The following is a 14,628-nucleotide window of genomic DNA, read 5'->3' as shown; positions in this document are numbered from 1 at the left end:
AAAATTAATTTAGATTCAGTTACTGTTCGGCACTAACTTTTGTTTAGTTTAAGCGCTTAAATTTGCAATTTAATGCAAATTCTGTAACGTCACGTTTGTCAGTTAATTACTGGTTCCAATTTCGAACCGATTGCTGAACACTGATAGCTATCGAGCTAGTTATATCATCCCTGGCAGACATCCAGTCTGAAAATAACAAATAAATATCATCATTAAGCATATCTTTCGTCCGTCTTCCATAATTTTGTTGTTTTCCAAAATTTGGCTGCTTTCCTAGTCATTAAACACACATTCTCTAGAAGCAGTAACCTGAGGCTGCCAGTGGAAACGACTATTTTGTATCATTGCGCCTATATCGATATCGATAGGAAACTTGCGGCAGGATAACGAAAGAGAAAATTCAGTCATCAGTGCGCCGTGGCTCCATCTCCATCGAATTGGCAATGAAAATGTCCACGCACCAGTTCTTCTTTAGCAAGTACACAAATTTCCACAAAAATCACATCAAATTGGTTGCTGTTTATATGAAAACGGCAAATCTAATGCAAATCTTGAATGTGCTGAAGCGTTCGCTTTAAGCAGGAGCAGGCCGTCGCCCTGCTCTGCCGGACTGTCGCTGCTGTCCTTCGTGTTGCCCCGTTGCCTCCCACACTCCCTTCCTTCCTCATCCAATAACAAAAATCGGGCTGTGCGTGTGTGTTTTTGTGTGTGTAAGTGTATTACATAGTGCTATTAAAATTGAGAATCCCATTATGTTAGTACTATAAGACCGTAAAAAGTAGAGTTTAAAGAAAAACCATAAATCAAGAATATCAGAGAGTTGAACATAACTGATAAATTACCGGCTTACGAAACCTAGAAATATTTTAATAAATATATATTAGGTGTGTCTGTGAGAAACTCTAAAATATACGGTAAGTTACATGCTTTTCCCTGCTCTCTCATCCTTTTGTAAGAAAAACAATTGTTTGGTCTAGACAGGTGCTCATGTCCCTAATTGCATAATAGGTGGCCATAAATCTTGTTGTAACTGTGGCATCTAATAAGCTCCTGCAAAGGCATAAATCCTAAAGGTCCAAAACCAATGGTACCCTAAAAGAAAAAAAACAACCCGTCGTCGGTAAAAAATAAGGATTTCTCACTCTCTGCTTGTCAATTGCGCTCTCTCAAGACATATTTATATAAGGTGAGGCATTGCCGCTCTCACGATGTCTATTGTTCGATGTCCATTGTGTCTCTGGCTTGCCGCGTTTACACACACAAACAAATACAGAGAGAGCTTCACCCTACCTTCAATACAACTTACACTCTCTCTGGTTTTGTGTGGCTCTCTCTCTCTCCGACGTCAATCGGCAAACAGATGTTTTCCTACCGAATGCGCATGTAACTGAAGCGCCACCCACTGGTACTCGTAACGCTACCTACGCTAAACAAAAATAAGTTGACAATGCCGGACACCAATGTCGACGTCGTTTTTACGTCACAGATTGCTGCCTTTTACCCGGTCTCTGCCACTGCTTCTGTTGTACTGTATCTGCTACTGCATCTCTGCTGCCTCTCTCTGCCCCGGTTTTTGTATCCTGCTATTGTCTCTGCCTCTTGTCCAGACTCTGCCACTGCCTCTGCTACTCCTGCTGCTGCTACTGCTACTGCAATAACAATAATAACGGCGTCTCGCAGACGCAGCTGCATCAAACGCTCAAAAGTATGCTTTGGTTTTTGTACGAGCTTGCAGTGTGTGTGCGTGTGTTGTTTATATAATGATAAATGAGCCACAGGGCGCCATGTTTGTACCATTATTGTTGTTCCTTCCAACTGCCGCCTGTCCAAGTAAATAACTTTGTTTTGTCATGTGGACAATGGCATCGAAGCCCAAAAAAAATCTTTTGCTGGCTGACCTTCTACCGAAATGAACTTGAAATACAAGGGGGGGGATGCTCTTGACAACCGAAATCATTTAATCCATATTAAGCAGTCAGTCAGACAGAAGAAGATAAAAGCTGCAGTTCTTAAATCATTAGTAAAACTTTTGTTGTAAGATTTTTCATTAGTTTTCCCTACGATACCGGAAGTTAAGGGATTAACTTCTTGTATGATGTGTAAATTCTGAAGTCTATGTTGTGTATGGAAAACAAACCTTAAAAATCTGTTATTAGATTGCTGTACTTCTTAAAGGCGGAATATCCATCATAAACAATAAGCCCATTCACAAATATTGCTCATAAATAAATACAGTCAAAGATCTCTTTTGCGAAAACATCCCCTTATTGCTATCTGCAATATCTTGGACTCTTAGAATAACAGTTCCCTGTCTACCAAAGACTTCTTTCACTGTAAATACAAGTAGCTTTCCCCATCTAGAAATGTTAGTTTCCTGTTTCCGTGGCAAATGGAGTTTACTGTCATTCGGATTATTAGTTTTTGGCAGTCATTCTGTTCTGTTTCTGCTGCCACTGCGGCAAAGCCATAAGTATTGTCTAGCTGTCACGCCCCAAACGTTCTAATGCTACAAGTTTGTTTTTTTCCCCTGATTTACAAATGCTGCTTCTGCTGCTGCTGCGTGGTTCTCCTCCAATGTCCATTTGTTGTCCTTCCTCCATGGTCATTGCAAAAGTGTAATATGTAATAAAATCGTTGTAGTATTCCATTTGCTATTAGAGTGAGTGGGTCCCGTTCCCCAACTGTCTGGTGGATATATGTGATGGTTTTGAGGGGGAGAAGACGCCTGATTTGTACGTCCGTCTCCTGTTGGCGCTTTGCTATCCTTCGGTTCTGCTGTGTGTGTGTTTGTTTGTCCTTGAGCAACGCCTGACGCTTACATAATGGCACGCCGCAGCAGTGCCTCCCGCAGTGCTGGGGGTTTGGTTTTCGGGACATTGTTATTATTATCATGATGTTTTTCAGCTGAAAGTTTAAGCCGCACGCACACTTTGCATTCAAGTCTAATGAACCTGAAGTATGGATTTGCTCCTCTTTGAGAGAGAGCCTCCTTGAAGGCCAAAACTTTTCCTACAAAGTTTTTGTTGCTTTTGTGGTGGTTTTTCTTTTTCTTTTCGTTTGACTTTGAGGCTCTTTGGGGTATTTCCTTTATACTTTATCGAAGAGTCAGCAATTCCCATTGTTTTTCTCTGTGCACAGGAAAATTTCTACTAATTTTTGGTGAAATTTGAATAGAAATGGTTTTTATTTGTGAATTGACGATAATATTGTAGTATAAATATTTGTAGGCAGAATGCGCATAATAATAAAGTCTTTAATTATGGGGAAAATATTTCATGTCCCTGAAAATACTTCAGATACCCATAAGAAACCAGTTCAGCCAGTCATTATTATTAGCATTCGCTTGTCTCGAGCCGAGCATAATGGGGGAACATGGGCGGTACAGATGGAAGGTCCCTTGATGATAGTTTGATACCAAAGTTTGAAAAGCTTATCTTTCTCCACGGCAAATGTCTGCTTAAGAAAGAGCCGACTAAGATATATGTGTAAACACAATGAATGGCATATAAACATTATAAAATATGTATTTTTGGTACAATCTATAATATTTGTTATTTGTTCGGCAATTCCAGGAGTGTGTAAAAGTGTAATTCAAGGCTTTTGTGTATGTATTTTATGTGTTAAAAATGTGTTTGTTATGTTTTGTCTGTATTTCAAATTAGACCCAGTCCAATGAGGTCTTCGATGAGCGTAAGAGGATCCTGGATGAAGGCTGTAAGCAAAACCATGGCGATTCCAAACCATTTGTAAAGTTTGAAGCCCTCTTCGAGTGCTGATCAAGACATACTAGACATAGAACCACTCTTATACGATGGGTGCAGAAATCAAAGCACCAGGGGGGCGCACAATTGACTGGAAAGGCGAAGAAAGAAAATAGCAAAAACAGAGCATTGATTTCTTCAACTCACCAAAACGAGGATCCCAACATTTTCGATAAACACCAGAATGACTACAACGTGGCTATCTATCTGAAGGACCGAGCGAATCCTAAGGCAGTTATATTTTTCACTGACTGAAACTAATGACTGCCCAGAGCGCAGGCAGCGCGACGGAGTCCGCAGACTCGTTTGTTGTTTGACTTTTGCAATAATACTAATTAATAATAAACTACTTCACTAATGAGGTGCTGATCAAGGCCTACTTTCTCAACTGTCAGTTTGACGCCGTAGAAGTTAACGAGACGTTTGTCAAAGGTTTCGCCAACATTTACCAGTATGATTGGTTTCCCCAGGAAAACTCACTCCAAAAATCAATCTAATCAGGATTATTTTCGCATTGTCAATGCTGGAAATCATTAGCAAAATTATATACTAACCATAATGGTAGCAATTCCCTTTTTCTTCATTCATAAAATAGTCGTTAGGAGCGCCCAATCAAGGCAGACGGAGACGGACGACGCAATGTCGTAAAAAGAGAACCTGCACTGGATTGTCCTTAGTATTCAATTATGTGCACTTAGCCTGCAAATCGTTCAAGTACAAGGATAATGTGTCCACCAGAGCACTGAGTGTACACTGCTGGATGCTACGTAATACGAGTGGGTGGGAGGTACTTCTCCTAGATAGATGGCTGCTGGCGAATGGCGGTAGCCAACCAACCGATCGATATGGAAATGCCACGAACCCTACTACTATATTGAAATGTTTGCCAACCAAGTGCAGCCGGAGCAGCAGCACACAGGCTTGCAATTACAAGGGAATGGCAAACGTGTTGTTATCCTTGCCACAGGACCCAACCCATGCCCACGCTTGTGCCTTGTTATGCACACAAAAAAAAATCAATTTAAACTGCAGAAAACTCTTCTGTCCCTTGCGGTCCGGTTCGTCTGTTTGCTCAATTATACCGCATACATTTTCATTAACCCGACAAAATTGGAAAGGAATTACAAAAGGAATGGGAATTCAGAAATTGCCTGTCATATCCCAGAACCAATTAAAAATGTGTTGAGCTTCTCTGCCTCCAATGACCGGATACCTATTTGCAACAGATACTAGTCATTTCGGTTGTAGAATTTGTGAAATGTGAAGTTGTATGCACATACATATTTTATTCGAATTCAGCATATTAATCCATAATAAATCCATAAAACGTGTAAAAGAGATCTGTCTGGAAATTGTTTCCCTGTTTTAACACACCTTGGTTGACGTCTGTTATTTATATTAACAGAGGCAGACCTATTAACAGCTCTCTGTTAGACGCTGTCAAAAGCAAAGTTGCAAAAGAAATGGGAATTCACAACCAACCAAACCAACAAAAAACAGTCAAACCCCGCAAGTTAGCAACAACAGTTATACATTTTGAAAGTTGAGCTTTGTAAGGAACAGTTCCAAGAAATCCAAACGAAGTTCTTTAACGGAGGCACGCAAAATTTCATCGCACACTTGGTCTGTTTTTGAAACTCACGTTGCAGTTTCATGAAAATATTTAAATACTGCGACACACAGAAACAGCATCCGTGAGAGCGCTCTCTAGCAATGCCCCACCCTGTTCTGATACACCTTGGTTGCCGGCTGTGTTTTCCTCTGTTCTCTGGCTTAACAGACCCGCGCTCTGTTAGACTCTCCCAACAGCTGGAAATGTCGCTGTAGCAGTGGAATTTTCGAATTTGTATTTAGATTTCATGAGGCAGTTTTAATTTTTCCACGGCCGGCGGAGCAAGCAAGCAGCGGTCCGATTTTGTCTTTGGTTTGCCAATTTGGTACTCAATTTATTTGAAAATTATTCGAAAATGAATAAAATACACTTACATACCTGTACGTGATGTGTATATGTAAATGAGTAGCAAGCTGTGTGTTTTACGGTACGCTCGTTCGTGTGTGTTTGTTGTTTGTGTATAAATTGTGCGCGCCCTTTTCCACCCGCGGCCCCTTCAGAGGCAGTGTTTTTTGTTTGTATTAATAAAACATTTTTGTTGCTGGCGGGAAGAAATTGTTAATAACGTGTATCGCAATATCGAAGCTGAATCAAAAATCAAAACAAATTCAAGGGAAAGCCTGAACCAAGGAATATTGTATATAAGGTGAGACAGCGCGAGAATTCATCCTCTATGTAGAAGTCAAGCCAGTTTCTAGATGATATGTGGTCCTATTTTGGTATTATCTCATTCTCTAAAAAAGTCTTCTAATCAACATTTAAGACTAAAACTATTGGATATGGAGTGTGTGATATTTGTTGCCAAACCTTCCATTTAATATACCCTTCTTTGGTCTAGCCAAAGAGAGTGTGTTTGCGTCCTAATGGTGCGAGAGGGGGTGCAAAGGAAAATAACAGAAACGGCAGAACAGCTGCCGGCTGATTTGTTTTGGCTGTTGTTGCTGTTGTCGCTGTCGACTTCGAAACCTAGCGGTAAAGTAAAGGGAACCACAGTGGAAAAACGTGCGTAGATAAAGTGGAAATCAAGGCAGCGGACGTGTAGGAAATACATATGTATGTACTTATATCTGCGTATTTTTAGCCATCTTTTATAATTTTTCTTTTTCCAAGCAAAGCGCTTTCTGTAGTTTTTTGTTCGTGTTGAAATTTTCTTACCAAAAGTGCACTTGAGTTTATTTTGAGTCTGTTGCCGGCTGCCGCTGGTGCTGCGTGACCCGGCTCTGTTCTGCTCTGCTTTTCCCGCTTGTTTTCTCTTCTCCATCTTCTACCCCCGCTCACCGAATTGCTCTACTTTTGTTGTTACTTCTGTCTAGCGTTGTTGTTGTTGCTGTTCCCGTTTCGCATTCCGAAATATGTACGGCATAGTGGCTGACAAAAGTCGATGTACGACCTCATTTGCACCATCGCCAGAGCTCAGAAGCAATCCTCCGTTTTCATCAGATACTTTTCCTCAGATACTATACAGAAGACATACATTTTGGTAGTTCATACAGTTCTTTCCGCCACTGTGCATAATATTTTCGGTTTTTTTTATACCCTTTGCAGAAGGTATACCAATCGTTGGCCTACATTTTTGACAAGCACCTAGCATTTCCTACAATAACTACAGTAAAAGTCCCCTATAGTCAAACGAACACCGAAGGTCGGAATGTTTTTCTTTAGTTATTGGAATCGAATATATAGTAGATACCATGGTATCGATCTGCAAAGGGTATACGATGCCTCGGTTCTGTTCCGCTAGTTTCTGTTATTCTGCCTTATGCTGTTACCAAGCAGATAACGCATGACAACATGACATTTTCGTAGAAACCAACCGTATACATACGCCTCCTCTTCTCTCTTCTGTACTCCAGTCACCCATGTGGCTCGTTTGGTAATTCAATGTTTGACTGCTGAGTCATCTCTCCAGCATCTTTTCACCCAGAGCCAAAGATCCGCTGAAATCCGAGAGCGAGGCCATTCTAATCTGGGTTTTCTCTCTTTTATTTTCTGTTATTTACATTTGCTATACCCTCCGTCAAGAGATCATGACGAATACGAGGTTAATTTTGGAACGATCTGCACTCTATAGGGGTAGAATATAGTTATCTGTTATTTCTTTCGACCGAATCATGCATAAAGCAAATATACATCAGATATCGAGCATCAGTTGCGGGTAATTCCTACTTTTGTAGTAGTATATGAAACTGTATTAAATTGAGAGACTAGTATAAAAGTAAACTTTTAAACATGGTTATATAGACTCGATATAGGAACGAGGCTCTTAGGACCACTGTCTTTGTTTTTATTAGTGACTATATTTGTAAGAAGTTTTCAATCCTGAATTATTTTTAATATTAAATTAACAATTGAAGTAATAATTTCCTTAAACTGTGCAAGAAATTGTACATGAATGAATGAAAACTCATTCAATATTACAACATGATTTCATAATTATCACTGGTGATTATTTTCATCTTGATTCCATAGTATTTATTGTAGAAAAGGTTCCTGAGACTAAGAAAAGATTTGAAATAATCTTTCTTAAGAATATTCCTGATACTTTCAAGGGTATGCTTCTTAAAGGGCATAAAATACTCTAATAGTTTTAATACAATTTTTAGTGAGCATTTTTATGACTCAATCTCCAGTAGCCGACTATCGGCAAAAAGCCGTTGCTTTAACATCGTTACAAAACAAGTTTGTCTCGATTTGGCGACCCCCTCTCTATCAACAGCAGCGGTGCACATGAATAAATATTTATAGGCACGTATTCTTATGTGTACATATGTACTTATATAAATAAAAAATACAATACATATGTAATAGATGTATTTACTCGTACCACGATTGTGGGAAGAGACAGAGAGAGACGAGCATATTATCGGAATTAAATCTTCAATCAATTTGATTTTATTATCAATTTGCCAATAAATTTAGATAGGAGTAAACCACACAGATACCGCCACATCGTTCAACCAATAAACAAATGTAGTTTATAAATGAAACTCTTATGGAAACTCTGTTCATTTTGTTATCTTATGTGGTTGCTCATTAATTAAGACCATGTATGTACTTACGAGAATGGAGGTGCTGATGGTCAGTGGCATTGTCGTAAAGGTGGTATGATATTTACAGAGGTGACACAGATAGTTCTCTGAGTGTTCCTTTTTTCATGGGAATGACTATAACTATATATAAAAGTTTCTTACAGTTCTCGGACGGTTCTGCTCTTCTTAGAAAGTCGGGAAACATTTTCGATACCTGTAGAAATCCCCCTACTTTAACCATGAAACTCGTGGAAATTTACGACCTTTTCCACCTGATAATATTTGACAGGTTTCCCTTTTGCAACAAAACAACTGAATTTTGATTTATGATTGAGAGTGTTGACATCATCGACATGGGGAGGCCTTGACCACAATCAGTGTAATGACTTTTCGGGGCTGGGCTGCCATTTCTATTCCCAATTATTATTTATTCCTTGTAATCAGTTGAGCAATATCTCAAGTGTAGACACCAGCCCAAAAAGGCTTTTAGCTAAAAATCCAATTTGGGGGAAAAACGAACAACGTAGAAAAATGTTCATGCCAAATCGATTTTAAAGCTTTTAATTACGGTCCAGTTGGTTTGGGGCTGACCGGAATATTTTTATCAGAATGCAGTCATAATGTTAGAAAACTTCTTTGAACATTGGTTTGCTAGATAAAAGCCAAAGTTGTCGTTAAGCGGTGTGATTATGACGATAGTGAAAGCTATAAATACTCAATTTAAGAACATTAAAACTTGAAGGGAAATCAAATTCATTTTCTAATGTACTTTCTCGAATCAATATTTCCTCTGAAATCCCAGTTAGGGGGATTCTAATGCCTTATCGTCTACTGCCATGGCGCCTACCCCTCGCGACGACTGATATATGTACATACATATGTACTTATATATTCCTATAGAAATACAACAAAGAGTGAATGAAACGCCAACAACTGACAATTTCAATGCCATTTCTGATACAAGTTTTTTTTTTGGATCGGCCGCCCTCTCATCCGGCGCCTGTCAGACAGTCAGTCACTCAAACCACGTCCCAGTCACAAATTTGTCGCAAAAAACCGCAAAATGATTTGTAGATACCCTAGCAGAGAGGATATTATAGGTTTCAACATAAGTCGAGATCATTTAGATCCATCGGTTTCTATGAGTTTTTAAGCTTTCAGTTTCGAGCATTCTATAAAGTTTGCAGACAGAAGAATGCAGAATGAAGTTTTTTTGCTGTAAAAATGTATCCATAAGCGAAGGGATACACATTCGTTGCAATTCCATAATCTAATAAACGTTTTGGTTGTGAAAGGGTATCTAAAACGTCCGTACAGTGAAAAGCATACCCAGACTGGCTCTGCTTCGCTTTGCCTTGATTCTTGTTTCTTATTTGGGTTCTCTACTTCTCATTTATGTTGGGTTTTCTCTTTAGGTTTGTCATCCATCCGCGACACATATGTACATATGTAAATTTTCTTTTTGGCAACTCTTTTTTATGCTCTTGGCTTTATGCTGATGAACATTTATTATTTGGAAAGTCTGCCAATGGCAGAATACTTTTGCTTTCTCTCTGAATACTTATTGTATGTCACTCTCTGAATTTATCCTGCACATGTCTCAAGATGACATGGTTAAGAGCAGGTTTAAAGATTTCATCTGTAATACAATCTGTAATGTTTTCTTAGGATGTAAAAAGACATAAAGGACCTGGTGTGATAAAGGTAGAGGAAAATGTAAAAGTAAATTTATGTTTAGTCTCTTAAGAAGATGAGACACAATTTATTATATTTTTTAGTAACAAAATTAAAAATAATAAAATTAAACAAATAAATAAAATGAAATAAATGATTATAGAAAAATAATAAAAATAAATCATAAATCGTATCTCCAAAAATGTTAGCGCTTAAATCTTTTAAAAAAATAATAGATTTTGACTTTTAAAAATTACATAAGTAATTACATCCAATATAAATTTATAACTTTTCAATTAGAAAAAAAAAAAACATATCTATGTACATATCAGTTTCGTTCCATTCCATTCCTGGTACAGTCCCATCAAAATCCACCCTTTCAGGTTGATCCCCTTGGATGTTTCGATTTTCTACTTATTCAAAAGTGTGAATTCGTGCTACCTGTCTAGTAGTATAAATGACTTAATATCACAAATCTGATAAACATTACACTACAAAGAGAAAAGAGGAAGACTCGTAAATATTTATTACCTCTACGGAACGTAAGTTTACAAAACAAAATTCACCTGTTTCAGCAGGTTGGGTGATAATGATCATCAAATAAGCCACTTGCCTCTGATGGGACATGCTTCGGCATTCATTCATTCATTCAGAAAACAAATAATGGAATAAAATGTTATTTGAAAAACTATTTTTGCCGGAACACGCCTCAGGGAACCAGAAACCAATGGCGCCCAGACAATGGAACTTTTGTTCAGTCGTAAACAGTCATTATTCAAGTTGGCATCGACGGAGAAATTTACATTTGCGAGTGCTGCCCATGCACATCTGTGTATATCCTATGAGAAGGTCTTTTCGCATGTGGAAAACGTTTTACCGTATTTTTCCAACTTAAATTAAACTGCTAGACACATGCACTCGTTCAGTTTTCCTGCCAAGTTCCTAAAGTATTCATGTGTGTTGCCGTTCTGTTGTTGTGTTCTTCTATGTTTTCTCTGGACTCTGGATAATCGCTTGTAACCGGTAATAGTGGGTTCTTACCGGTTGCATTTTTCATAAATCAATTGAGCATTTGATTTGTTTATAAATAATGTGTGTGCTTCGCCCTGCTAGCAGCGATGGCATTTTTCCATTTTACCATTTTGTGTACAAGTGTGTGGGGCATTTTCCTATCGATTAGGCGATGCAGAAAGCGTAACGACAAACCTCAGTAGCTTTAGGGCAAGGTTCAAGCCAAAAAAAAACAACTTGGTCAAAACGAATAGAGTTTTTGGTTAGGGAATGGGGATGGCGAATCATTTCCATTTCGGGCTTTAACCGGTGACCGATTCGGATCGATTGTAATGGTGTCTTTCGATGTCTGTCTGGTAAGGCAAATCAGGTTCTTACTGGTACAGTCTCTACAAAAGTTACAATGCTTAACATGAAATTAAATTCTTACTCTTCTTGGCACACTCTTACCAAAGATAAGCACAGTTTCTGCCAAAGTCCGATCAAATGATGCTCTGGACAGTTCCTGGTACAGCCTCGACAAAAACATGGATCTATACCTGTAATGCAACTTTGTTTCCTACCGCTCCAGGTACAGTCCCATCAAAATGCAACCCCCAAAAATGAATATATATTTGTTGTTTGCCATAATTCAATATTTTCTGTTTCATTTGCAAACAGTCTTTACGTGAGCGTCAGACAACCAGACAAACTTGGTCCCTGGCCAAAATATATATCATGCCATATCCATTATATTCACATTGCTGCCCAATTGGTTATATTCATGAATATATACTAGACTTACATACAAATATTCGTTTGACCTTTGAAATTATACAATATTTTCCGCTGGCTAAACTTGAACTCTGCTGATGGTAGAAAATCCTTACCTCAAATATTTAGTCGCACTCTTTGCGGGGCAAAGTAAACAGAGAGGTGATAACGAAACAGAGAGCGAGAGAGGAATCAATCCCCGAGCACCAAAGCGGAAAAGGGGGATCAAGGGTTCGGTCCATAAAGTAAACTCAAATTAAATATTAAAACATTTTCCGGGGCGATGTGCGAAGAAATCAATTAAATGTTGGCGCACTTGCTGCTTGATTTCCAAGGATTTCCTCGGGCCGTGCGATGTGCGACTCGGGAGGTGAAATGATTTCATGCATACAGTGGATAGAGATATTCTATTCTATTCCATGAGATATTTAAAGTGATTATCTGGGTGATAGTTAGAGTAACAGAAACTTTAGACCATATACTCATATTCCTCTAAAAAGTTTATGAAAACACGTGCTCGTACACGTTTATTGTACTCATTTCCATTGATCCCCAATTAAGATCCACTATTAAGTAATCTATCCCTAATTGTGGCTACTTGAATCGCAAATTTCATCCACTGTTATGTTTTGAGTTCTCTCAAGCTATTAATTTAAAACTGCTTGCCTAATTTATTTTACCGCGATTTAATCCAAAGAATTTATGTTAACGCTTCTTCGATTACAGCCAAAGCGGCAGTTAGTACCGGTTTGTTGGTTAAACGGTCTTTAATCAGAGTCACTGAACTTGAAAATAGCTTGTCTGTGTGTCTTTATGTCTGCTGCTAATCTAATCGTCAGTTTGCAACAAATTGGCATAGTGGTTCAAATCAATTTTTGAAGTTGAGTAATAGTCGTGTGTGGCTTGGGATAGGACGGACAGGCTCTAAGGAATGTAAAGATCAATTTGATAGGAGGTAAAGAAATATGATTCCTATTATGAGGAAACAGCGGGCATCACTCTTTGGTCATCAATTTTATATGAACAAATGTGTAAAATATGTATATAAAACTCTGTACAAACAGACTCTGGAATGCCTCCATGTGGATAGTCCTTTTGTACCACGGTTCCAGTAGCAGCACAATTATATCTAATCCTCATATCAAATAGAGAGAGCCCTGCATTAATCATTATCATTTATATTCTTTGGAGTATTACGAACCTTTCACTCAATTTACATTCGGATAGCCTCGGGTGAAAAAGAATAATTTTCAGGCAGTGCCATCAATAGAGAATTGCGAATTGCCATTCGCTTAAGCGAAATTTGTACAGCGAATAAACATCATTCGTAGTATAAAAGTACGAGTATCTCCACACCAACCTCGGAATGATATGCCAGATGATAGCGAGAGGATAAGGACATCCATCATCCACTTAATTGCAACATGTGTAGAGTAGAATTATTTAATTTAATTCGAGGACCGAGGCTTTATCTGGTTGTCGCAGTCGCAGTCGCAGTCGGGGAGCGCGCACTTGATAGATAAGGCTTAATACCGGATCATATAATTTTTGCAAATAGTAATTGAAATCAGTTCTTATCGCGGTTGGCCAACGCAGGGAACCGCAATCTAAATTCCGCCGACTACCAACATGGGCTCTGGGCACCTGAATGTCGGGCTGTTCGTCTTCTGTTTGCTTCTGCTTCTGGTTTATTGCTGGCCATATTTACTCCGGGTATTAACCAAGAGACTAATTTCGCATGGCGCTAAGTGCACTGGATCTATCCAGTTCGAAAAACAAATATTGTCTGTTGAAGGTGCAGAAGGTGGGGATACTTACCGCAAGATACTTATCATCTGTGTTGCCGAATCTTTGCTAATTTTTCTATGTGAATTATGTTAATCAGAAGGGCTAACAATAGCCACTGGGTTTAATATCAAATTAACATTGGAAATAAATAAGAGCTATTAGTATTTAACTTTGATCGAATGATTACGAGTTTCAGCTAAACCTGGGTTTCAAAATCATTTACAAAATATGGGCAACTATTAAAAATTGACTTAGAAGAATGTTGTAGATGGTTTTAGGGATTACATTAATGAAAAATATAAATATAGATACTTTCCTAGAAGTTTATTATATTTAAATCTGGTCCATGATGACCTTAATCGTAATTCGAAATTCATAATTTTGAATACTTGAAGCAAAATCCACTCTGAAATTGCGCCAATATCTTCCTAAAAGCTTTTAAAATTCTGATAAATTCGATTTTGTGCGCTAGACACTTTATACAAAACTAATCTCTCACCAAAAATAATCAATTCCGAATTATTTCAATTACTTTCCTTTCTGATTCATACAAAAATCTATAAAAGCTAAAAAACGAAAACAAACCCAAAATATTTATTACATTGACCTTCGAAACACTGTATGTAAAAGATTCCATCATTATCAAGTGTGAATGATTGATCCGCCGCTATATATTACACACCTACTCGAATCGGGTAGATTGTGTGTGGGTGCTGGCTCGGAAATTGTGGAAAATCACGTGCCGCAGCCACAGATTGGCTTGGTTTTTCAGCTTTAGATTTTAGCACATTTGTGTTTGCACCTGCTTCAAAAAATCCAAAAAGAGAGCTTCACCTGATAAGAAAGGGACTCTTAAGTCGATCGATTAAAGTGTGAATTATGGCATGGATTTTCAACTGGGTAAACACCAATAGATCTACAGATGATCTGTAGATGATGCACCCAGTCTTCATGGTTAGTGAAATGTGTGGGTTTAATCCAGTTTCGATTGGTTATTGTG

The 14,628-nt window shown here is 38.3% G+C and overlaps 1 protein-coding gene and 1 long non-coding RNA gene across 2 annotated transcripts; one reads left to right on the top strand and one right to left on the bottom strand.

Annotated features, from left to right (window-relative positions):
* Nucleotides 1-21: 21 nt before the first annotated feature.
* Nucleotides 22-629, top strand: LOC117188688. Its single transcript, XM_033392914.1, has one exon. It carries the CDS (start codon nucleotides 444-446, stop codon nucleotides 576-578), a length of 135 nt encoding a protein of 44 aa, XP_033248805.1. The 5' UTR covers nucleotides 22-443; the 3' UTR covers nucleotides 579-629.
* A 2,877-nt stretch (nucleotides 630-3,506) lies between these two features.
* On the bottom strand, nucleotides 3,507-4,170 carry LOC117188689. The gene is made up of 2 exons (XR_004472797.1): nucleotides 3,909-4,170; nucleotides 3,507-3,852 (listed from the first exon to the last, which is right to left on the bottom strand). It is a non-coding gene; the product is annotated as an uncharacterized LOC117188689 (long non-coding RNA).
* Nucleotides 4,171-14,628: the final 10,458 nt, after the last annotated feature.

Source organism: Drosophila miranda, chromosome 4 (genome assembly GCF_003369915.1).
Source record: "Drosophila miranda strain MSH22 chromosome 4, D.miranda_PacBio2.1, whole genome shotgun sequence".
NCBI lineage: Eukaryota > Metazoa > Arthropoda > Insecta > Diptera > Drosophilidae > Drosophila > Drosophila miranda.
The sequence above is the reverse complement of the archived record's forward strand: the minus strand, read 5'-3'. Positions and strand labels throughout refer to the sequence as shown.